Source organism: Ips typographus, linkage group LG13 (genome assembly GCF_016097725.1).
Source record: "Ips typographus isolate SLU linkage group LG13, UJ_Ityp_2.0, whole genome shotgun sequence".
Taxonomy (NCBI): Eukaryota; Metazoa; Arthropoda; class Insecta; order Coleoptera; family Curculionidae; genus Ips; species Ips typographus.
The window spans coordinates 3,789,037-3,814,873 of record NC_138434.1 but is presented as its reverse complement, the minus strand read 5'-3'; the positions used below and the strand labels follow the sequence as shown (position 1 = coordinate 3,814,873).

General features: G+C 39.6%; 3 protein-coding genes across 7 annotated transcripts in view; 2 read left to right on the top strand and 1 right to left on the bottom strand.

The window, feature by feature from the left end:
- LOC145737249 (N-acetylneuraminate (7)9-O-acetyltransferase) overlaps positions 1–16,235 on the top strand; it is a 34,077-nt gene extending 17,842 nt beyond the window's left edge. Inside the window, exon 6 of the mRNA XM_081991861.1 lies at positions 14,734–16,235. Within this exon, the coding sequence (XP_081847987.1) occupies positions 14,734–16,138 (1,405 nt within the window). The 3' untranslated portion in view covers positions 16,139–16,235. The remainder of the gene's footprint in view (positions 1–14,733) is intronic.
- The window catches only part of Taf1 (TATA-box binding protein associated factor 1), a 282,189-nt gene that overhangs the window by 63,294 nt on the left and 193,058 nt on the right, over positions 1–25,837 (top strand). The gene's annotated exons all lie outside the window — the stretch shown is intronic.
- The window catches only part of LOC145737250 (uncharacterized), a 46,655-nt gene continuing 42,134 nt past the window's right edge, over positions 21,317–25,837 (bottom strand). For all 5 annotated transcript variants that reach the window (XM_081991863.1, XM_081991862.1, XM_081991864.1 and 2 more), the window contains 2 exons: positions 24,932–25,186; positions 21,317–22,034 (listed from right to left, as the gene is read on the bottom strand). In XM_081991863.1, the coding sequence (XP_081847989.1) occupies positions 21,399–22,034; positions 24,932–25,186 (891 nt within the window). In that variant the 3' untranslated portion in view covers positions 21,317–21,398. The remainder of the gene's footprint in view (positions 22,035–24,931; positions 25,187–25,837) is intronic.

Below are 25,837 nucleotides of genomic sequence, written 5' to 3'. Positions count from 1 at the left end.
TTTTTAAAATAACTCCATTTAGACTGAGCGTAGCTCCCTTATTCAAGGAGTTACAAAAAAGTGTAGAGAATGAAAGTTGTAGGGAATTTCATCCTCTACAAGATTGTACTAATTTGCTTTTGCCCTTAAGGGCCTCCTTAAGGAGTTGCGAGGTTAAAAAGTGACTGGATGCACCAAAGTGTTTTTTTAAAATAACTCCATTTTAACTGAGCGTAGCTCCGTTATTTAAGAAGCTACAAAAAAGTGTAAAGAATGAAAGTTGTAGGGAATTTCATCCTCTACAAGATTGTATTAATTTGCTTTTGCCCTTAAGGGCCTCCTTAAGGAGTTGGAAGGTTAAAAAGTGAATGGATGCACCAAACTGTTTTTTTAAAATAACTCCATTTAGACTGAGCGTAGCTCCCTTATTTAAGGAGCTACAAAAAAGTGTAAAGAATGAAAGTTGTAGGGAATTTCATCCTCTACAAGATTGTACTAATTTGCTTTTGCCCTTAAGGGCCTCCTTAAGGAGTTGCGAGGTTAAAAAGTGACTGGATGCACCAAAGTGTTTTTTTAAAATAACTCCATTTTAACTGAGCGTAGCTCCGTTATTTAAGAAGCTACAAAAAAGTGTAAAGAATGAAAGTTGTAGGGAATTTCATCCTCTACAAGATTGTATTAATTTGCTTTTGCCCTTAAGGGCCTCCTTAAGGAGTTGGAAGGTTAAAAAGTGAATGGATGCACCAAACTGTTTTTTTTTAAATAACTCCATTTAGACTGAGCGTAGCTCCGTTATTTAAGGAGCTACAAAAAAAATGTAGAGAATGAAAGTTGTAGGGAATTTCATTCTCTACAAGATTGTAATAATTTGCTTTTGCCCTTAAGGGCCTCCTTAAGGAGTTGCAAGGTTAAAAAGTGACTGGATGGACCAAACTGTTTTTTTAAAATAACTCCATTTAGACTGAGCGTAGCTCCCTTATTTAAGGAGCTACAAAAAAGTGTAAAGAATGAAAGTTGTAGGGAATTTCATCCTCTACAAGATTGTACTAATTTGCTTTTGCCCTTAAGGGCCTCCTTAAGGAGTTGCGAGGTTAAAAAGTGACTGGATGCACCAAAGTGTTTTTTTAAAATAACTCCATTTTAACTGAGCGTAGCTCCGTTATTTAAGAAGCTACAAAAAAGTGTAAAGAATGAAAGTTGTAGGGAATTTAATCCTCTACAAGATTGTATTAATTTGCTTTTGCCCTTAAGGGCCTCCTTAAGGAGTTGCAAGGTTAAAAAATGACTGGATGCACCAAACTGTTTTTTTAAAATAACTCCATTTAGACTGAGCGTAGCTTCGTTATTTAGGAAGCTACAAAAAAGTGTAGAGAATGAAAGTTGTAGGGAATTTCATTCTCTAGAAGATTGTATTAATTTGCTTTTGCCCTTAAGGGCCTCCTTAAGGAGTTGCGAGGTTAAAAAGTGACTGGATGCACCAAAGTGTTTTTTTAAAATAACTCCATTTTAACTGAGCGTAGCTCCGTTATTTAAGAAGCTACAAAAAAGTGTAAAGAATGAAAGTTGTAGGGAATTTCATCCTCTACAAGATTGTATTAATTTGCTTTTGCCCTTAAGGGCCTCCTTAAGGAGTTGGAAGGTTAAAAAGTGAATGGATGCACCAAACTGTTTTTTTTTAAATAACTCCATTTAGACTGAGCGTAGCTCCGTTATTTAAGGAGCTACAAAAAAAATGTAGAGAATGAAAGTTGTAGGGAATTTCATTCTCTACAAGATTGTAATAATTTGCTTTTGCCCTTAAGGGCCTCCTTAAGGAGTTGCAAGGTTAAAAAGTGACTGGATGGACCAAACTGTTTTTTTAAAATAACTCCATTTAGACTGAGCGTAGCTCCCTTATTTAAGGAGCTACAAAAAAGTGTAAAGAATGAAAGTTGTAGGGAATTTCATCCTCTACAAGATTGTACTAATTTGCTTTTGCCCTTAAGGGCCTCCTTAAGGAGTTGCGAGGTTAAAAAGTGACTGGATGCACCAAAGTGTTTTTTTAAAATAACTCCATTTTAACTGAGCGTAGCTCCGTTATTTAAGAAGCTACAAAAAAGTGTAAAGAATGAAAGTTGTAGGGAATTTCATCCTCTACAAGATTGTATTAATTTGCTTTTGCCCTTAAGGGCCTCCTTAAGGAGTTGGAAGGTTAAAAAGTGAATGGATGCACCAAACTGTTTTTTTTTAAATAACTCCATTTAGACTGAGCGTAGCTCCGTTATTTAAGAAGCTACAAAAAAGTGTAAAGAATGAAAGTTGTAGGGAATTTCATTCTCTAGAAGATTGTAATAATTTGTTTTTGCCCTTAAGGGCCTCCTTAAGGAGTTGCAAGGTTAAAAAGTGACTGGATGCACCAAACTGTTTTTTTTTAAATAACTCCATTTAGACTGAGCGAAGCTCCGTTATTTATGAAGCTACAAAAAAGTGTAAAGAATGAAAGTTGTAGGGAATTTTATCCTCTACAAGATTGTATTAATTTGCTTTTGCCCTTAAGGGCCTCCTTAAGGAGTTGCAAGGTTAAAAAGTGACTGGATGGACCAAACTGTTTTTTTAAAATAACTCCATTTTGACTGAGCGTAGCTCCCTTATTCAAGGAACTACAAAAAAGTGTAAAGAATGAAAGTTGTAGGGAATTTCATCCTCTACAAGATTGTATTAATTTGCTTTTGCCCTTAAGGGCCTCCTTAAGGAGTTGCAAGGTTAAAAAGTGACTGGATGCACCAAACTGTTTTTTTTTTAATAACTCCATTTTGATTGAGCGTAGCTCCGTTATTCAAGAAGCTACAAAAAAGTGTAGAGAATGAAAGTTGTAGGGAATTTCATCCTCTACAAGATTGTAATAATTTGCTATTGCCCTTAAGGGCCTCCTTAAGGAGTTGCAAGGTTAAAAAGTGACTGGATGCACCAAACTGTTTTTTTAAAATAACTCCATTTAGACTGAGCGTAGCTCCGTTATTTAAGAAGCTACAAAAAAGTGTAGAGAATGAAAGTTGTAGGGAATTTCATCCTCTACAGGATTGTATTAATTTGCTTTTGTCCTTAAGGGCCTCCTTAAGGAGTTGCAAGGTTAAAAAGTGACTGGATGGACCAAACTATTGTTTTTTTTTTTAAACAACTCCATTTTGACTGAGCGTAGCTCCGTTATTTAGGAAGCTACAAAAAAGTGTAGAGAATGAAAGTTGTAGGGAATTTCATCCTCTACAAGATTGTAATAGTTTGCTTTTGCCCTTAAGGGCCTCCTTAAGGAGTTGCAAGGTTAAAAAGTGACTGGATGCACCAAACTGTTTTTTTTAAAATAACTCTATTTTAACTGAGAGTAGCTCCGTTATTCAAGAAGCTACAAAAAAGTGTAAAGAATGAAAGTTGTAGGGAATTTCATCCTCTACAAGATTGTAATAATTTGCTTTTGTCCTTAAGGGCCTCCTTAAGGAGTTACAAGGTTAAAAAATGACTGGATGCACCAAACTGTTTTTTTAAAATAACTCCATTTAGACTGAGCGTAGCTCCCTTATTCAAGGAGTTACAAAAAAGTGTAGAGAATGAAAGTTGTAGGGAATTTCATCCTCTACAAGATTGTATTAGTTTGCTTTTGCCCTTAAGGGCCTCCTTAAGGAGTTGCAAGGTTAAAAAGTGACTGGATGCACCAAACTGTTTTTTTTTAAATAACTCCATTTAGACTGAGCGTAGCTCCGTTAATTAAGAAGCTACAAAAAAGTGTAGAGAATGAAAGTTGTAGGGAATTTTATCCTCTACACCAAACTGTTTTCTTTTAAATAACTCGATTTTGGAATATGGAAAATTGGAAAATGGCATTTATTAAGTTTTTGTCAAAAATGTACCCTATATTTTAGCGAAAAGAAGACATTTTCAGTGTTTTGGTCAATGTGAGTTTCTAGGAAAAGAAGATCTTAAAAGAATCTAACCCAATATTTTCGGTTGGGTTGCCTAACCCATAATCTGCTTAAATTCGTCTACTTTAGTTGAATTTGTCCCCATTGTAATCGTTTTTTCGAGATTTTTTTAAGACAATTTAATAATTTTATTTTTTGACTGGGCCTGGACAAAAAATTGCCCGACCGCAATGGGTTTGGCCAGAATATCAAAAACTATCGTAAATTCAACTAAAAACATGCACATTTTGCGATTTTTTTATTACAAATTGCTGTGTTGTCAATTTTGCAAGAGTAAAAACAATACAGGTTAATGAATAACACTCAGCAAACGTAAAATCTACAAGAAAATTGCAAATTTTTGATTCGAGTCCAAAAACGGACTATTGGCAATATTTTTAACTGCAGCAACTTAATATATTGCCAGTAAATGTAAATGTTATTAGTGATCCTGTGTGGCAATTTCTTTATTTTTTATTTCTTATTTTTCCTTTTGTTGATGTAAACTAATATAGTTATTGAAAATAGGCAGCATCGAATTTTGTTATAGCAAAAATTCCAAAATAGGTAAAAATCGTAAAAAAGTCCATGTTTTTTGTGGTTCATTGGTGTCGAGCAATTCTTTTCTATGTAATATGAATCTTCCTTCGTACTTTTATCGAGGCCCGATCAAAAAATAAAAATTTGAAGGTATTTTAAAAAAAAAATCGAAAAAATCCTTCAAATGGGTAAAAGTTGGCTTAAAATAGATTATGGGTTAGGTAACTCAACCAAAATCATGGGTTGGCTTGTATATCCTTAAGGAGGCCTTTAAGAGCAAAAACATATTAATACAGTTTCATAGAGGATGAAATTCTCTGCAACTTTCATTCTCTACACTTTTTTGTAGCTCTTTAAATAACAGAGCTACGCTCAGTCAAAATGAAGTTACTTTAAAAAAACAGGTCACTTTTTGGCCTTGTAACTCCTTAAGGAGGCCCTTAAAGCTATTTATGCTCGATACTTACTGAACGAGCACTCGATTCGGGATGGAATCGACGCGCCGCAATATCTGGCCGGGCGCGTTTTAAAGTAGGCCACAGTTAGGAAGAAGCGACACCTGGAAGCATCTTTGATATTCGAGGCAAATCGCGAAGCGTTTCTAGAACGTGGTTTGCGAATATAAAAGAAGCGGTGTCGACGACGGCGTAGTAGTGTAGTAGTGAATTTGGGAACGCGGTAAAGTTTAAATAGCGGAATTGTAGTAGTGTTTTTAGTAGCTGAATTAATTATTGTACGGAGTGTTTTGAAGTGTAAATGAACTTATTAATTGTTGAGTTAAACTGACTTTGTGAAAACCCACGGGAAAATCGTAACAATTGGTGTCAGAAGTGCGATCAGACTTTAGTGCGACGTGAATTGGAACTAAACTTCGGGTTAGAGACTTGTGTTCAGAACCGGACTAGAGATTTTCGGAACAGTGGTGTGTTAAATTTATTTTATGCCAATAACAAGACGTCAAAGTGCAATTATGGAGGCCCAACTTGCAGCTATAATAGAAATGCTTAAACAAAACAAAGAAGAACAAGAAAGGATTCGACCACAAGACAAAGAAGAAGACAGAGAGCGGCAAGAAAAGCGTAACGTAGAAATATTGAACGTTCTAGCGGGGAACAAGACAGAAATCCAAGAGAGTATGTAACTCCCAGTCTCAAAAAGATGGAGTGTGATGTTCAGGTAAAATTAAATAATGTTCGGGAGGACATTAATAAAATTCAGAATGATGTCGAGATAAAGCTACGCGACTTAGAGCGGAAAATTGACAGCAGAGGAGCCAGCTCTGCAGTGATCACCGGAAACGGGCTCAACAAGATCAAGCCTCCCACATACGACGGTCAAACTTTATGCGCCACGTACCAACTCCAATTTGAGGCCGCTGCAAATGAAAATCGATGGAGTAACGAGGAAATTGCTGTAGCACTACGAGGACCTGCATTGGAGCTGTTACAGACTCTGTCTATCGCCCAACAAAGCAACTATGAAGCATTAGTAGTTGCATTAGAACCACGTTATGGAGATTAGCATAGGAAAGGAGTGTATCAAACGCAATTAAAGGCAAGACAGCAGAAAACTGGTGAAAATTTACTAGAGTTTGAAGCCGAAATTTGTCGCCTTGTGCATCTGGCTTATCCAGCCGTCTCGGCGGAAATCCAAGAAGAATTTGTGGCACAGTATTTTGTAGAAGGGATTCGAGATCCGGAGAGAAAGAAAATGCTGAAGATGTTCAAAGGGAGCAACAGCAACGAATTACTGGTTCGAGCGCTGGAAGTTGAATGATTTAAAGCTAGAGACTATTCAAGAGGAGAGAGTACCGCCAGCCGATCATGTTGCTACATCAATGAATGAGATTAAATCAATATTCGGCCAAATAGTGCAACAAATGGCAGAATCAGGAAATGGTCAGTCCACACAGTTAGAACGATCACGCCCGATCACTAGAGTGGAATGTTATCGATGTGGACGCAAAGGACACTATAGCAGGAATTGCAGACAGCCGTCTTGTTCTCCAAACCCACAGTGCCGACGAAATCAGGACATTAGAACAAATCACCGGAACTTCTCTGCTAAAAGAAACATTACGTGTTATAATTGTGGACGTAAAGGACATTACCGCTGGAATTGCAGACCGCAGTCTCGTTTTCCGACTTCGCAGAACTGGCGGAACCAGGAGGAGGAAATGAAGAACCTGGAAGGACATTTACCGCGATATGTAGAGGATCGTCAAGCTTTTGATAGTGACTTAAGGTACCGGAAAGGCCAAATTCATAATGGTTGGGGGATTGGTCAAATCGCGATGGTGACAGATAAAGAGGCTACAAAAAGAATGAAGAGCAGCGTTTCTAAAAAGGACATAATAAAAAGACAGCGCTCAGACTCTAATTTGAAAGTTATCAGAAGATGGTTGGAGAAGGATTTGAAACCGGATGGGCAACGGATTTCCAGATATGGACCAACAGTTTAGTGGTTGCAGTGGAATTCGCTTCGACTGCGAGATGACTTAATTACTCGCAAATGGGAAAGTCCAGACGGAAAACGCTTTGTTTACCAAACAATAGTGCCCAATTCCTGCAAAGAGAATGTGCTGCGAGAACTACATGACAGTCGCGGAGGAGGACACTTTGGAGTAAACCAGACTTTGGTTGGAATACGAGATCGATTTTACTGGATTAACTTCAGAAAGGACGTTGAGGAATGGTGGAAACGGTGTGACCAGTGTTCGTTACAGAAGGGATCCATCACAATTCGGGAACTTGAGAGAGAGAAGATGAAACCAAACAACGACCGTATGAAGATGACACTGGACCACAGATCAACTGGTGGCAATTATAAGGAAGGTGATTCTGTGTGGATGTTTCAACCCAGGAGGAGCAAAGGATTAAGTCAAAGATGGCAACGACACTGGGAGGGACCTTACCACGTGGTAAAAAGGTTAAATGACGTCGCGTACAGAGTCCAACGCAGCCCCAAAGGCAAGATGAAAATTGTCCATCTGGACAGACTCAAGAAATACCAGGGACTAGATGAAGCGGATCGGGACGATCAGCTTTAAGAGGGGGGCAGTGTTAGGGTTTGGGCCTACTATACTCGAGTCAGGATGAAACCGATGCGCCGCAATATCTGGCCGGGCGCGTATTAAAGTAGGCCACAGTTAGGAAGCGCCACACCTGGAAGAATCTTGGACGTTCGATGCGAATCGCGAAGCGTCATTCTAGAACGTGGTTTGCGAATATAAAAGAAGCGGCGTCGACGACGGCAGAGAGTGAAGTAGTGTAGTGTAGTAGTGAATTTGGGAACGCGGTTAAGCTTAAATAGCGGAGTAATTGTGGAATTGTAGTAGTGTTTTTAGTAGCTGTGTTAATTATTGTACGGAGTGTTTTGAAGTATTAATAAAGTTATTAATTGTTGAGTTAAATTGACTTTGTGTGAACCCACGGGAAAATCGTAACAATATATAAATGTATTGGCTAGGTGTTATTTAAAAAAACAGTTAACACTCACCACTGAAACTAAAATTACTTATCCTAAAGTCCTTTACAAGATCACAGCAACTTACGTAATTGTCCACTTACCAACGGGTATTATATAACTTAAAACCTTAGACGTACACTTAACTTAAATTAGTGGGTTTCTTATTCAACAGCCCATCTATCGATATTACTCCTTCCTTATATCCTCACGACTAATGATGCAGGTCGTCAGAGGGATTAGCTAACGGCTGCCTTAGTACGGGTGCTGGATTTTAACACCGGCTGGCTAAAATACCCACATCATTTCCCTACATACTTAAAATTAATTATTAAAGTAAATTCAACCTGAAACAGCGACAATGTCCTTTTGTTCAGCCTTCTAATATTCTGCGTAGGAATCACACTTTAAATTACACCCATTGTCGTTCAAACTTCCAGCTTAAAAGATCGAATTCACCCGTTTTCCGACAAGGCAGTTCGGGTTTAGATTATTTTTTGCTTAACCCGTACCGCATACCAAAACGTTAGGATTGCAATAAAATAAAATAAAAAAAGCTGGTTGGCACCGAGAATCGAACCAGGGCATCATCGATCTGTTCATCAACTTCGGCGTATCCGCCCTGGTTGCTTGAACCTATCGACCACCAACACCTCTTGATAGAGTGCGCACTAAACTGTGTCAAACGGCAATTATAGCCGTTGCAACAGATTTCCAGATATGGACCAACAGTAACGGGTTACTTGGTGCAGTAGAATTCGCTTTGACTGCGAGATGACTTAATTACTCGCAAAAGTCCAGACGGAAAACGCTTTGTTTACCAAACAATAGTGCCCAATTCCTGCAAAGAGAATGTGCTGTGAGAACTACATGACAGTCGCGGAGGAGGACACTTTGGAGTAAACCAGACTTTGGCTGGACTACGAGATTGATTTTACTGGATTAACTTCGGAAGGACGTTGGGGAATGGTGTAAACGGTGTGACCAGTGTTCGTTACAGAAGGGATCAGGCACAATTCAGGAACTTGAGAGAGAGAAGATGAACTGCTGTGTGAGTTGTATCAACCCAGAAGAAAGAAAGGATTGAGCCCGAAATTAACACCGGTTCGGGAGGGACCTTACAGTGTGGTAAAAAGGTTAAACGACGTCGTGTGGTCGACGCCATCTGGACAGACTCAAGAAATACCAGAGACTAGATGAAGCGGATCGGGACGATCAGCTTTAAGAAGGGGGGCAGTGTTACGGTTTGAGCCTACTATGCTCGATACTTACTGAACGAGCACTCGATTCGGGATGGATCCGATGCACCGCAATATCTGGCCGGGCGCGTGTTAAAGTAGGCCACCGTTAGAAAGCGATATACCGAGAAGCATCTCATCATCTGGAGCATAGTGTCACGCTAGCGTGACGTGTTGAATTTAATTCAACTTATTTGCCTGAGATCTCGTTTCAGCGTGAAAATAAAACACAGTTACCAGTACCATCAAGTTCTATTAGATAAGTACCTTAACCTAACAACTCCTAACTTACTAACTAATAAAATAACCGGTTTCCTAAACCAACGAGAACGTTGCTAACTTCCAATAAGATCATAATCAAACAGGCGTAAATCAATACACAACATACTTTTTTTTTTTTTGCTCGGTTTAATGGCGTTACCAACTAGGGTATTTGCCAGCTCGATACGAAAAAGGCTCAGATAGTCGGGCTTGTGCCCCTGAGCCCCAGATAGCTACTAAAAGTTCTAAAAAATCGCTTAAGGGCACGATCCGAGCAAAAGATGTAGTCCTTCCTCGTGGAAACTATAACCGTCACTGTCACATCCACGTGGTCTTCTCCTAGGTTTTCACCCTTTCCGCCTTTTGGAGGTGCACCGCACAAGACAATTCCGCGTGGACTTTTAGGAATCGACGTTTCCACTTAGAGCTCCCACCATCTCCACTCGACCGGCTGCAGAATTCGGTCGTCAACTTCAAATTTCCCTGAACACCGTTTCAAGAAACGTGGTTTCTTAGTGGCAAAAAAGGCACTCACGAAACTGACGTGCGGTACCTTCCAAGTTGAAAACCGAACTGCACAACATACTTACTTACACCTCTAATGAAGACAGGATCTTGGAGAGAGGCTTGTCACTTGAAACGCGTTCACGAATAACTTTACTTGAGAGTTACGGACATGTCTAATAGACATTTGCGGTTCGGTTTCCGGCGTGGTGCACAGCAAAACTGGACTGACTGGAATGAACCCTTCTCTAGGGTACTTCCTTCTTATAGCATTCCAAACACTGGTTCCACCAATCAAAAAACTCCCAGACTTGGTCTCCTCTAGCCGACAACTCGTGACGACCTTTCGACCCTCGGTACTTGGGAAACATTTCGCAACCCAGCGTCCGGTGCATAGTTTAGCTATTGCGTCATAAGTGCAGTTGCACTTTAACCGCATTCCACAATTTTAATGTTTCCGCTCAAGTGAAATGAATTTGATTTAATTCCTTCGTGACATTAGGAACGCGGTAAAGTTTAAATAGTGGAATAATTGTGGAATTGTAGTAGTCTTTTTGGTAGCTGAATTAATTATTGTAGGGAGTGTTTTGAAGTGTAAATAAATGTATTTCTTGTTGAGTTAACTTGAGTTTGTGTAAACCCACGGGAAAACCGTAATAATATTGTAACACAGTAATTACACTATGTTCCGTACCTGCATTTGCTTCGGTCTCCCCCAATACCAGACTTATGTAAACAAGATCGGCGAATTGGGGTCATGATGTGAGTATAAATACAGCTTCAAAGCACGTACTAACCACCGAACTCTGGGGTCTTCCCCAGAGGGAAGTCACTGACTGATCTCTGGGATAGTCTGGGTTCACCATCTGTGTAGCTTTTAGTGGAGCAGGTGGTAACCAAGTGCAAGCACCCAGGAATCAGCCTGTTAAAGGAAATAGCAGGGGCGAGCAGCATTAGTTGCCGTTATTCGGCGTGGTGAATGCCCTGGGACACTAGTCTAGGGTTCTATTCACCCCCGGTAAGCGCGTGCCCTCCGCGAACCTCAGTAACCACTCCCGCTGATACACCGTACATCATGATCCTCGCCATCTTGGCAATCTGGGAGTAAAGCTCGGTTCACATGAATCCGGAACATTCGCGGAATGCGGACAGCGGAAAATTGTTCAACCAATCAGCGTTCTGTCCGTCTATCCGGACCGGATTGCATATTTTGATATTTTCCGCGCGTAAACGTCGTAATCATGACATTCATGACAGGGACAGAAAACAAAACAGAAACAGCAAAGCAAATATGTCCGTGGAGATGAACGAAAACGATTTTAACACTACGCTAATTGATTTTGTCCAAAGTTACCCCATTTTGTGGGATTCTAAGCACCCTCAGCACAAGGATAATAATGCCTTGAAGAAGGCTTGGCTTCAGATTGCCAATCGAATGAAAACAATAGGTATTCGGTACAGTCAGAGAGAAAAGCGCTGTCAAAGTTTGAACTGCCAGAAACACAGTTTGAAAAGACAGTCAGCAACAAAATCGTCTGTTAAACTCACTTGGAGTGAGAAAATGACAGTTTTATCCACATTTTTGGAATCCTTATTAAGTTTCCTATCTACTAACCTAAAAAAAACACTAAAGAATCGAGTATAGTCAGTTAGAAAAACAGTAGCAAAGTTTGAACTGCTAGAAACACAGTTTGAAAGGACAGTCAGAGACAAAATCGCCTGTAAAACCCACTTGGAATGAGAAAATGACAGTTTTAAGCACATTTTTGGAATCCTCGTTAAATTTCCTATTCAGGTACTTGGAAAAACCATATAAAATGTGGTACAGTCTGGGAGAAAAGCAGTGTCAAATTTTGAACTAAAAGAAACCTCAGTTTGGAAGGACAGTCAGGGACAAAATCGCTGGTGAAACCCACTTCTAGAAAGAAAATGTTTGATTTAAGTACATTTTTGGAATCCTCATTAAATTTCCTATTCAATAGCCAAAAAAAACAAAAAACATATCGGTACAGTCATGGTGAAAAATGGTGTCAAAGTTTGAATTGTTAGAAACACAGTTTGAAAGGACAGTCAAGGACAAAATCGCCTGTAAAACCCACTTGGAATGAGAAAATGACAGTTTTAAGCACATTTTTGGAATCCTCATTAAATTTCCTATCCACTAACCTAAAAAAACACTACCAAATTGAGTACAGTCAGAGAGAAAAACAGTGTCAAAGTTTGAACTAACAGAAACACAGTTTGAAAGGACAGTCAAGGACAAAATCGCCTGTAAAACCCATTTGTGGTGTGAAAATGACAGTTTTAAGCACATTTTTGGAATCCTCATTAAATTTCCTATCCACTAACCTAAAAAACACTACCAAATTGAGTACAGTCAGAGAGAAAAAAAAGTGTCAAAATTTGAACTAACAGAAACATAGTTTGAAAAGACAGTCAAGCACAAAATCGCCTGTAAAACCCATTTGTGGTGTGAAAATGACAGTTTTAAGCACATTTTTGGAATCCTCATTAAATTTCCTATCACATAGTCTAAGAAAAACACAAAAAAATCGAGTATAGTCAGTTAGAAAAACAGTGTCAAAATTTGAACTGCTAGAAACACAGTTTGAAAGGACAGTCAAGGACAAAATCGCCTGTAAAACCAATTTGTGGTGTGAAAATGACAGTTTTAAGCACATTTTTGGAATCCTCATTAAATTTCCTATCTACTACTCTAAAAAAACACTACCAAATTGAGTACAGTCAGAGAGAAAAACAGTGTCAAAGTTTGAACTAACAGAAATACAATTTGAAAGGACAGTCAAGGACAAAATCGCCTGTAAAACCCATTTGTGGTGTGAAAATGACAGTTTTAAGCACATTTTTGGAATCCTCATTAAATTTCCTATCCAATAGTCTAAAAAAACACTAAAAAATCGAGTATAGTCAGTTAGAAAAACAGTGTCAAAATTTGAACTGCTAGAAACACAGTTTGAAAGGACAGTCAAGGACAAAATCGCCTGTAAAAACCAATTGTAGAGTGAAAATGGCAGTTTTAAGCATATTTTTGGAATCCTTATTAAATTGCCTATCCAATAGCCTAAAAAAATATCACTAAATTCGGTACAGTCAGGGAGAAAAGTGCTGCCAAAGTTTGAAAACACAGTCAGCGACAAAATTGTCTGTTAAACTCACTTGGAGTGAGAAAATGACAGTTTTAAGCACATTTTTGGAATCCTCATTAAATTTCCTATCTACTAACCTAAAAAAACACTACCAAATTGAGTACAGTCAGAGAGAAAAACAGAGTCAAAGTTTGAACTAACAGAAACATAGTTTGAAAGGACAGTCAAGGACAAAATCGACTGTAAAACCCACTTGTAGTGTGAAAATGACAGTTTTAAGCACATTTTTGGAATCCTCATTAAATTTCCTATCCAATAGTCTAAAAAAACACTAAAAAATCGAGTATAGTCAGTTAGAAAAACAGTGTCAAAATTTGAACTGCTAGAAACACAGTTTGAAAGGACAGTCAAGGACAAAATCGCCTGTAAAAACCAATTGTAGAGTGAAAATGGCAGTTTTAAGCATATTTTTGGAATCCTTATTAAATTGCCTATCCAATAGCCTAAAAAAATATCACTAAATTCGGTACAGTCAGGGAGAAAAGTGCTGCCAAAGTTTGAAAACACAGTCAGCGACAAAATTGTCTGTTAAACTCACTTGGAGTGAGAAAATGACAGTTTTAAGCACATTTTTGGAATCCTCATTAAATTTCCTATCTACTAACCTAAAAAAACACTACCAAATTGAGTACAGTCAGAGAGAAAAACAGTGTCAAAATTTGAACTGCTAGAAACATAGTTTGAAAGGACAGTCAAGGACAAAATCGCCAGTAAAACCCACTTGTAGTGTGAAAATGACAGTTTTAAACACATTTTTGGAATCCTCATTAAATTTCCTATCCAATAGTCTAAAAAAACACTAAAAAATCGAGTATAGTCAGTTAGAAAAACAGTGTCAAAATTTGAACTGCTAGAAACACAGTTTGAAAGGACAGTCAAGGACAAAATCGCCTGTAAAACCCACTTGTATTAACACTATTCCGTCAACCATTCCGCAGCTGTGTCACTCGTCATATGTGAACGACAAGGAGTTTTCCGTGCGTAAAAAGCATTCATTCCGCACGTTCCGCATCCCGCGCTCCGTTATAATTCCGGATACATGAGAACCGAGCTTTAGACCATTGTATCAATCATCTTGAATAAAAGTGGATTACCGATACACCTGTGGTTTACTTCTTCTGAGCTACTCCTAACCGTGACAATATTGTTACGGTTTGGGCCTACTATGCTCGATACTCGATGAAACCGATGCGCCGCAATATCTGGCCGGGCGCGTGTTAAAGTAGGCCACACTTAGGAAGCGACACCTGGAAGCATCTTTGATATTCGAGGCAAATCGCGAAGCGTTTTGCGGTCATTCTAGAACGTGGTTTGCGAATATAAAAGAAGCGGTGTCGACGACGGCGTAGTAGTGTAGTAGTGAATTTGGGAACGCGGTAAAGTTTAAATAGTGGAATAGTTGTGGAATTGTAGTAGTGTTTTTTTAGTAGCCGAGTTAATTATTGTACGGACTAAACCTCTTAAGGGCAAAAAGAGCTGATCAATGCTAAAATATAGGGAAAATTTCGTGAAAAACTCAAAAAGTGCGATTTTCCTGCCAATTTTCCGAATGTGGCCGTTTTCCACTATTTGGAACCCGAAAAGAAACACGACCCAAATTTTGTTACGTAGCGTTATGGGACACTCTGTATCTAATCTCTTCAACAGCGTATGTACAGCCAGCTGTATGGGACTGTACCGGTTCCTGGGGAAACTGCGCGGATGCGAATATCAGCGCGTGCCCGATTCCGACGTCGAAGTGTTGCATTCGCCCGGTAAAAACTACTTTATGCTCTTCTGGTCGTTGACTAAAATGTCCCTGATTATGGTCTATTTCTTCGTGTGCGATCGCACCAATTTTTTCATGAAAGAAAACAAATACTACTCGGAGTTTAGTTTTTGGTTGCCGATCGGGTACGTGATGGTTCTAGGGCTGTTTTTCACCGAGGACAGTAAACTGACGAAGATCCTACACCGGGACCAACTCAACGAGTGCAAAGGTTGGATGCAGTTGGTGATTTTGGTGTATCACGTGACTGGTGCTAGCAGGATTTTGGTGATTAAAATGCACGTCAAAGTGTTGATTTCAGCTTATTTGTTTTTGCTCGGTTGGGAGCAATTCGCTTTGGTTTGGCATCGGGGCGATGTAGGAATTGTCGGGTTTTTCCGGAATCTGGTCAAGTTGAATTTCATGACAGTGACTTTGTGCCTGTGCATGAACCGTCCTTATCAGTTTTACTACTTTGGGCCTTTGCTCTCATTTTGGTATTTGATGATCTACTGTTTCTTGGCTTTTCCGCCGCAAATTACCGCCCAAAATTCCGAAAAAATTGTGCAATTTACGTACCTTTTGATCAAATTCATTGTCCTGTTTAGCGTCATCACTGTGTTGTTTTTATCGGAGGTTTTCTTTGAAAAAATCTTCGTCACCCGGCCCTGGAAGGCTTTATTCGTCACCACTGATGATGATATTCATGAATGGTGGTACCGTTGGAAGCTGGACAGGTACTCAACAATCTACGGTATGTGTTTCTCGGTTCTGTTGATTGCCGGGCAAAAGTACAACATTTTTGACGACAACAACCATTCAAACTTGTTTCAAAAACGAATAGCCCTCACTGCAACCCTTGTTGCTTTTCTTGGTTTGGGTACGTACACCACCATAACATTTCTATGCAGAACCGAACTGGAATGTTCGGAAATCCATTCCTACGTAGTGTTTATACCGATTGTAAGTTATATTTTCTTGAGGAACGTTTCGGGAATGTTGCGCACCAGGTATTCAACGTTTTTCGCTTGGTTTGGTGAAATTCACTTGGAACTCTTCCTGGCACAGTACCACATCTGGCTGGCTGCCGATACACACGGGGTGCTGGTTTTATTGCCCGGATTTCCCGTTTTGAACCTTATCGTGACCACGTACATTTTCGTGTGCGTTTCGCATGAAATCCATCAAATTACCAAAACGCTTTTACCGTACGCCGTACCGGATGATTGGAAACACGTTCTCAGGAATTTGATCCTGTTTATGGCGGTTTTAGTTCCTATTGGTATCAATGATGGCATGTTTTAATGTTAACGAGTTAATTATTATTAGAATCGAGTGGGATGTATTCTAAATAATCCAACGTAAATAATTTGCTGTGATATTATTATAGTATTATAATCGATTTGTTGTTTTAATTTTCATCAACCTTGGTTGGTTGCTTTTATTATTTACAAAAAGCAAAATTCCTAAAAATCCGGAATCTATACAATGTGGCCAGTAAGCACATGATCAAAGGGTACTGTGACATTCTTTAGATCGAAAGGTGACATTAGAAAAAATTGTATGGTTCTAATGCTATTGATGGTCAAAGTTCTTTGAAAAAAAATCTATTTTCGGAAATATTCGGAGAACGTTTTGATGGATTTTAATGAAACGTCCGACGAACCATCAAGTGGTTGAAAGAGCTCGGCCATACTGGTCGCCGTCCAGGAAGTGGCAGAAAGCGCACCGTTAGAACTGGGAGCTGGTCCGAGAACGAGTCAGACGAAATCCGAGGGTCTCCATGCGAAAAATCGCTCGTGAGACTGGTATTAATCGGGAATCAATCCGCCAAAGAGGATCTACATCTCAAGCCTTACAAGGCTCCAAAAAGTTCAGCTCCTCACCGACGATAACAAGCGCGTACGAATTAAAAGATGCAAACGACTCTTTTGTCGTCACGCTTCCCTTCAGTGGGACAAAATCCTCTTCTTAGATGAGAAGCTGTTCACCGTTGAACAAGCCCACAACCACCAGAACGATAGGAGCTGGTGTGTGGAAGCCTCGGGCACTTCGGCCATCGTCGAACATCCGATTTGGGCCGGAATTTGCCACGTTTTCGTGGAACAGGGGATCAAAATCAACAAGGAAGTCTACCGCCGTGACATCCTTGGTGCTGTCGTACTTCCGTGGGCTCAGCAGCACTTTGGCGATGCAGATTGGACGTTCCAACAGGACTCCGCTCTGGTCCACAAAGCAAAAGCGACTCAGGACTGGTGCCGGATCCATTTCATTTCGTCGAAGGAATGGCCACCCTACTCGCCAGATCTAAATCCGATGGACTATACAGTGTGTGGTCTATTTTGGAGACCAGGACCTGTGCTACACGTCACAAAACTTTGGAGTCGCTGAAGCGGTCGCTGCGTCGGGCATGGGACCGATTGTCGCCGGATAAGGTGCGTGGCGCGGTAGAAAATTTTCGGCAGCGTTTGGTAGTCTGTCGAGACGCGCAAGGAGGGCACTTCGAAACCGATGATTTTTGTTTTTTTTTTCTTCTCTAGCGTGAAATTGCATTCTACTAATAACGATTAGCCGTTTGTTGATTGTCGTATTTCTGCATGATCAACTAGTCAATACGCCAAGAGACAGCTGCTAAGTAATGAAACAGGAAGTTTATGCAAGGCGTGGTCGATAAAAGTGCTCTATCAAACAAATCTGAGAATTTGCATATTAATTGGCTATATCTGGCATTTCTCTATTTGTTAATCGTTCTCATCTTGCAATTTGTATCGTTTTTAATAAAAAAATGAAAAATCGGACCTACAATACTTGAAGTTTTAGTTGAACCAATTTTAATTAGTGCACTGACGTTAGGGTGAGTATTAACGGATTTGGTTTTTTACATGACACAAAAACTACAAGCTGTCAGTCGCCATTTTTACAAAAAAAATAGTTGTTAATTGTTGGCAAATTAAACATTTTATGGAGTTTCTGCTAGAGGTCATTTTTTTATTGTCACCCTGTATTAGTAATCGCCGTTTAGCTCTGGAATTTGGCGTACCAAAAAGTACAGTTAATTGCATCACAAGACGGCAGCTCCTTCATCCATATCATGCAACGCCTGTTCAGGAGCTTCTACCACCCGATTTTGACAGAAGACTTCGGTTCTGCCACTTTATTGAAGATGCGCGGGCATGTGACCCAGATTTTAAGCTGGATTTACTAATGTGAGGCGTATTAACCACTTTCAGCTAAATGTGTGGTTATTATATCCTGCGCCATCGCTTTAATGGTGAAAATTATCTTGAATTCTTAGTGAATACTTTGCCTGTTCTTATGGAGGATGTCCCTCTCAATGTGCGTGCTCGGATGTGGTTCATGCACGATGGTGCTCCTCCACACATTAATAGAAATGTAACTTCACATTTAAACATCACTTTCCCACACAATTGGATCGGAAGGAGAGATGTTCCTGTCGAATGGCCCCCTAGGTCCCCCGACTTAACACCATTAGATTTTTTTTGTGTCTTAAAAAATAAAGTCTGCGCTACTCCTGTGGAGTCCGAGGAAGAGTTAATACGTAGGGTGCAGAACGGGATGATGCAGAAATGCTGAGGAAGGTTCAATTCAATTTCATTCGAAGGATCCAGCTATGCATCCGAGAATATGGTGGGCATATTGAACATTTGTTGCAATTTCTGTTTTTTTGAGAATCTTCTGCTTTTGAGATCTGGCTGGTAGTTTCAATAGAAAATTATGTTTTATATTTTTTTTTAAGTCAAAACTTTGATAGTTAGTTATCAAATTAACTGGTGGCTACGTTATTTGCAATAAAAATGTGGAAAATGGTAAATAGCAGGGGGACACAAAAAACATTTATAGCGGAAGAACTATGATTGCTAGAAGATTTTACCAAGAGTAGTAAAGCCTTAAAAAAGGACCAATACATCAGATTAAATAATAAAAAATTAATTTTAACGACGAAATAAAAAGTTCTGGTAATTTTTGAACCCAGTCACTGAGGAACTTAGCACTTGCCAAAGGCAAATGGACGTGTTTCATCAAACCATGAGCATTACTTAGAGACAAGTCCGCAGCAAGTTCTAATGACCATTACGTCAAATAGTCTACCTTTCAATCTAAAGAATGTCACAGTACCCTTTCGATCATGTGATTACTGTAATCAAACTGTATTAAAAGTTTAGTTTTTTCTTAAAGCTAATGAAGAAACATCTCTAAATCAATACAAATTTTATCAAGTGATGTAACACATTTTTTTGTAATTAATTAGAAAAGATACGTGTGAAGTCACGTGCAGTTTTTTACTTTTGGCAATGTCGCTTTTAATCAGTTTGTGAGTGCAAGAGAGGCAATACATGAAATAGACATGGATTTATTAACAATATTGACATTGACATAGTAAAGAAGAAATTATTTAATATAACCAGTATAACCATAGTTTAACCATAGTTTAACCTGAATAATATTGATATTTGAATATTATTGTTTTTATTTTGTGAACTTTTTCTTTCAATCTTTCCGTGTTTAAATGCGCTTTGTACTCTTGAGCAATCATATACTACTTACAGTAATAAAATTATCTTTACTTTACAACAGTACAAGCAATGTTGCCAGGTCTACCGTTAAAACGGTATATCTACCGTTTTTGTGGTTCTTCTACCGGTCTCATGTTTTTGCATATAATCTACCGTTTTTTATTACGTCATTGCCATAATGTTGGTTGTGAAACTTTTTATATACTTTTTCAGTTTATTGAATAGGAAATTTAATAAAGATTCTAAAAATGCGCTTAAAACAGTCATTTTCTTACTCCAAATTATTTTCTAAAACCACGCGATATCTGTCACTAATGTCAAAATTGTTAAAATTTTACCAGAATTTGCAAGAATTACATTTTAACACAGTTTTCGAAACTGGACGATTTACTGAGATTTATGACAGTTATTTTGACAATTGTCACTTCATAGTCTTCTTATATCACGTGACAACTGTCAATAGAAAACTGTCAAACCATGCTCAAAAGTTGCAAAAATCAGGGTTTAGGGTTTTCTTGCAGTATTTCATACAAAACGTTTTTCTGAAAATTATGATAGTTATTCTAACATTTGCCACGTGATCGGCTAGCTAAATAGTGTTCTACATTCACATGACAACTGTCACTAACGTCAAACCATGCTCAAAAGTTACAAAAATCAGGATTTACAAACGTTTTCTAGCAGTATTTCATATAAAACGTATTTCCGAAAATTATGACAGTTATTTTGAAAATTATCCCGCGACCGTCTAACTAAATAGTGTTCTACAATCACATGGCAACTGTCACTAACGTCAAAACTGTCAAACCATGCTCAAAAGTTGCAAACATCAGGGTTTACAAACGTTTTTTGCAGTATTTGATATAAAACGTGTTTCTGAGATTTATGACAGTTATTTTGCCAATTGTCACGTGACCGTCTAACTAAATAGTGTTCTACAATCACATGGCAACTGTCACTAACGTCAAACCATGCTCAAAAGTTACAAAAATCAGGATTTACAAACGTTTTCTAGCAGTATTTCATATAAAACGTATTTCTAAAAATTATGACAGTTATTTTGAAAATTATCCCGCGACCGTCTATCTAAATAGTGTTCTACAATCACGTGACAACTGTCACTAACGTCAAAACTGTCAAACCATGCTCAAAAGTTGCAAACATCAGGGTTTACAAACGTTTTTTGCAGTATTTGATATAAAACATGTTTCTGAGATTTATGACAGTTATTTTGCCAATTGTCACGTGACCGTCTAACTAAATAGTGTTCTACAATCACATGGCAACTGTCACTAACGTCAAACCATGCTCAAAAGTTACAAAAATCAGGATTTTTAAACGTTTTTTTGCAGTATTTGATATAAAACGTGTTTTTGAGATTTATGATTTTGAGAATGATAAAAAAACAGTTGGAACATGAAAAAACATTCAACTCTTTAGTTAAAACTTAAATAAATGGCAAAAGTTACCATTTCCCTGCTGAATTGCACAACACTCACACACAACCAACAGCACTAGAAAAAAACATCCAAACACCAATTCCACCGGTAATCCTGAAGTCCCCAAACGACTGGACGAACCTCAGACTCCCAAACTCAAAAGTTGGCTGTTGGTTGGTACATTTTCCGGAATTTCCGTCCACGACGGAAGATAGCAAAAAATTCCTTTAAAAAACTCGTTAATTGGCGGCGAAAATGTCCCAGACGCTTTTCCCTCAATTTACGAGACTCTCAATGCCTAAAACGGTCTCCTACAGAAGATTTTTGAAGTTTCCACGACGTTTCTCGTTCACTAGCTAAACACCAAAATCTTCTGGAACGCCGTTAAGCTTCCTCATATACATTGGTTGGAAACTACCCTATTTTCGACCGCTGTTGCCACCATGCTCCGTGAAGGCTAGTTCATGAATAATTCACCGGGAACTGTTGAAAACGGTAAAAAAAAATCATTTTATTCCCGATTGAGTTTTTATTATTTTTAAGGGATTATTACACTAAAAGACCTTAAATCTAAACAACGTCCAAGAAAAATTAGGCGGGCAACAAATCAAAATCGTCGCTAACGTGCACTTCAGGCACGTGCAACTCGTCGATTTTCGGCGTCGACTTGCGATCGCACAAACTCAACTCCTTCAATTTCCACTCCCAGTTCATTTTCTGGACCGCGTGAAGGGACTCTGCTTCGTGATGGTGACGCAACAGCATGTGCTCCTTGATTTTCTCCCATTTATCGTCAACGTCCTGCAGCCAGCTCAAAAACAGCCTGCCATTGTACCTGGACCTCGCGTTCCTGTCCTTCTCCTCCTGTTCGGGAGTGATCAAATTGTACACCTCTTCATCCCTCAGAATGGTGCAAACCGAGAATGGCAACGATTGATTGGCCAAAGCCCGAGCAGCTCTACCGTGCACTCTTAGGATTTCCTGTTCAACGGACAACACGAGTTTTTCCTTCTCGATGACGTGTTGCATTCGCAATCTGTAACGTTCCTTTTCCTGTTCCGCGAATAAATCCTTGAGTTGTGCGGGAAGGGTGGGGGGATAGTTGATATTGGGGGTGGTGGGCGCAGTGTTAGCCAGCACGTAAGTACAACGATTCATCAGGTAGTCCTTGAAACCTTGAGGAGGCTTTGGTTGCACCAGAAACAGACCTTTACGTCTTTTTTCAATCTGCAATTAACATAACAATACTGTTTCGAAGCGAACTTTTGATTATTAGTTAGGATTTCTTTAGTTATTTGTTGTTACCCCTGTATGTTACGTTGCTTTGTTTACGTTCTACATTCTTTTGTCTGTGTTCTAGAAAATCCTGGCTCCGTTGCTTATATAGAGAGAGATTTATGTTACAGCTTAATGAGTGTGAGAGAGAAAGTCAATTTCATGAATATTTGGGAACTTTCTAGAAACCATGGAAGTCTATATAAGCAGCTGAACCAGGCCTGGTTAGTTAGTTGTTGATGGTTGTAGTGAAGTCGAAGTTGTCAGATAACGAGGTTAAAAGTCAGTGTCAGTTTATTGTTTGTAAACAATATACAGTGTTGTGCAAGAAGTGTGTCATTAAGGAGTTCGACGGTACATTTGGTGTCAGAAGTGGGATTGGAGAATCAAAGAAGAGATCCAGAGGAAGACAGAATAAACCGACCCGAAGAAAACTGAAGCTGTAAAAAATTGGCTTGTTCCGAAAGACAAGCACGAATTAAGAAGTTTTCTGGGATTGTGTTCCTATTACAGAAGGTTTGTTCGTGGATTTGCTGATATAGCCAGACCCCTACACAAATTGACGGAGAATAACCAGCCCTTCGAATGGACTACAACATGTCAGGAAGCCATGGAAGAACTGAAAGTAACCCTTTGTTCTCCACCAGTTTTGGCTTTTCCACGACCTGGGGAAGAGTTTATTGTGGCACGCAGATGCTAGTAATATTGGTTTAGGCGGAGTTTTATCTCAAATCCAAGATGGTGAAGAACGAGTGATCGCCTATTTCAGCAAATCACTATCAAAGCCAGAGAGAAATTATTGCGTAACCAGGAAGGAGCTGTTAGCCGTAGTGAAAACAGTCGAGCAGTTTCACAAATACCTGTACGGACAACGATTCAGACTAAGGACGGACCATGCCTCTCTGAAATGGCTATTTCAATTCAAAAATCCAGAAGGACAAATAGCTCGATGGTTGCAAAGACTTCAAGAATATGACTTCCAGATTGAACACAGAAAGGGACGTTTGCACGGAAACGCGGACGCAGTGTCACGAAGACCTTGTGTGGAAGGTTGCAATCACTGTAAACGCCTGGAGATAGCTGAATTTGGAAAGCTTTGTCGAAGGATCGCTCTGAAAAATGACATCGCATGGGATCGGGAAAACTTGGCTGCCGATCAACGAGAAGACCCCGATTTAGGACAGATAATTAACTGGAAAGAGCGTGGAGAAAGACCAAATTGGGAGGAGATTTCCGCTAAGTCTCCAACATTAAAGGGATGTTGGGCATTATGGGAGTCCCTTATTATTGATGCAGATTTACTGAAAAGAAAATGGGAAAGTCCGGATGGGAAAGAAGAACGACTACAGGTAGTTCTACCAAGAAACCGAGTTAGTGACGTACTGAAAGAAGCCCATAATGGAATTGGTGGAGGGCACTTTGGCATCAACAAAACGTTAAATAAAGTTAGGGAAAGGTTCTATTGGCTACAAAGCCGCTCAGATGTAGAAGATTGGTGTCGGCGTTGCGCAGACTGTTTCAGTAGCAAGGGTCCCAAAACTCGGAGCCGAGGATGTATGAAGCAGTATAATGTCGGAGCTCCGTTTGAGAAGATTGCCGTTGATGTAGCTGGACCTTTTCCCAAAACTAATTCCGGAAATCGCTATGTCTTGGTCGCAATGGACTACTTCAGTAAATGGCCAGAAGTGTACGCAATACCAAACCAGGAAGCCGCTACTGTAGCAGAAGTTCTGGTTGACAACTTCTTCTGCAGATTTGGAGTACCGAGAGAGCTGCATTCGGATCAAGGGCGTAATTTCGAATCGGCAGTATTCACGGAAGTGTGTGACCGATTGGGAATTAAGAAAACCAGAACTACTCCATTACACCCACAGTCAGACGGAATGGTGGAACGTTTCAACCGGACACTAGACAACTACCTAAGGACAGTCGTCGATAACAATCAGACAGATTGGGATCAGCACATTCCGTTGTTCCTGATGGCTTATCGATCGGCAGTACATGATTCCACTGGCAAAACACCAGCTAGTGTTGTCTTTGGAAGGGAGCTTCGTTTGCCAATGGATCTTCTTTTTGGACGACCGGAAGAACCCCCAGCCTCTTGTGATAGCTATTCAGAAAAATTGGCGCAACGCTTGCACGTGATCCATGAGGAAGTCCGGCAGAAGTTGAAATTTGCAAGCGACCGACTAAAGACAAGATATGACAAAAGGGCCAACAGCAGCGGATTCCAAGCCGGTGATCAGGTCTGGTTATACAATCCTGCTCGAAAGAAAGGAAAGTCGCCGAAGCTACAAAGGTCATGGGAGGGACCCTACGACGTTATAAAGCGTCTGAACGACGTCGTCTACAGAATACAGCGAGGACATCGGGCGAAAATGAAAATAGTTCACCTGGATCGACTTGCACCTTACCGACCACTCAAAGCTGGTGAAGTTGATGATCGGGACGATCAACTCTAGGAGGGGGGCAGTGTTGCAAAGCGAACTTTTGATTATTAGTTAGGATTTCTTTAGTTATTTGTTGTTACCCCTGCTTTGTTTACGTTCTACATTCTTTTGTCTGTGTTCTAGAAAATCCTGGCTCCGTTGCTTATATAGAGAGAGATTTATGTTATAGCTTAATGAGAGTGAGAGAGAAAGTCAATTTCATGAATATTTGGGAACTTTCTAGAAACCATGGAAGCCTATATAAGCAGCTGAACCAGGCCTGGTTAGTTAGTTGTTAAAAGTCAGTGTCAGTTTATTGTTTTGTAAACAATATACAGTGTTGTAGAAGAAGTGTGTTATTAAGGAGTACGACGGTACAATACACTGGGTGAATGTCAACATGGATAACGAAACTCTCACCTGCTGCCGAATGTTCATAAACAGCTTGTAACAGTTGGTGATTGGCTGATCGTGCGGATGAACCTCTCCACGAGCTTCAGCCGACGAATCGCCGTTGTCAGCGTTTTGTTGTTGTGCTTGCGCGTTGGCCTGCTCGCGACTTTGCTTCATTTTACGTTTGCGCGGGTGCAATTCGACTGGAGCGGGAGCAGGTGGTGGTGGTGGTGCTGCGTTTTGAGCTGGTGCAGGAGGTTCAGTTTCCGTCACATTACTTGCCTGTAACATACGGACTGCCCTCAATCTCGACTGGCTGTTGTCGTACAGGGTGGTTCAGTTTTAAGTGGAGTTCAGGCAAATACATTACAGTAATATACCGTTAGTTTTCTCCGAAAAAGTTGGCCGATAAAAATTACTGATTGAAAAGTAGGAGTGCGCAGGCGGCGCTACCGTGTTGTCGCATCTTAAAAATTTTCCTGACATGTAATATGAACCAGCACGTAACAACCTTAATATTTTTTGTAATTTTTTAAGTTTTGTAATACAAAAGATAATTAGTACTAAACTATTAATGAAAGTATGAATGCTGTAACCTTCAAGTTAGAACTGAACCACAATATTGTAGGAAAATAGGGAACAAACGCAACTATTGGCAACACCGATGAAACATATTGTTTTGACATATTATAAAGTTTTATTTCATTGGTAGGCAACGTAGCACGTGATGCACACTAGAATCAGAGGAAAACTGCGCAGGCGCAGTATCGATAATTGAAAATATAAACATTCTGGACATTATAGGGAGATTTAAAGTTTGATTTCTTAGAAACTACCTCAGTTGACATTTTTGACAGCTGTTAATATAACCCGCCGTAATGACTATATTAAATTTTGACACTTTTGACAGCTTGCAGTTTCCTGCAAAGAATT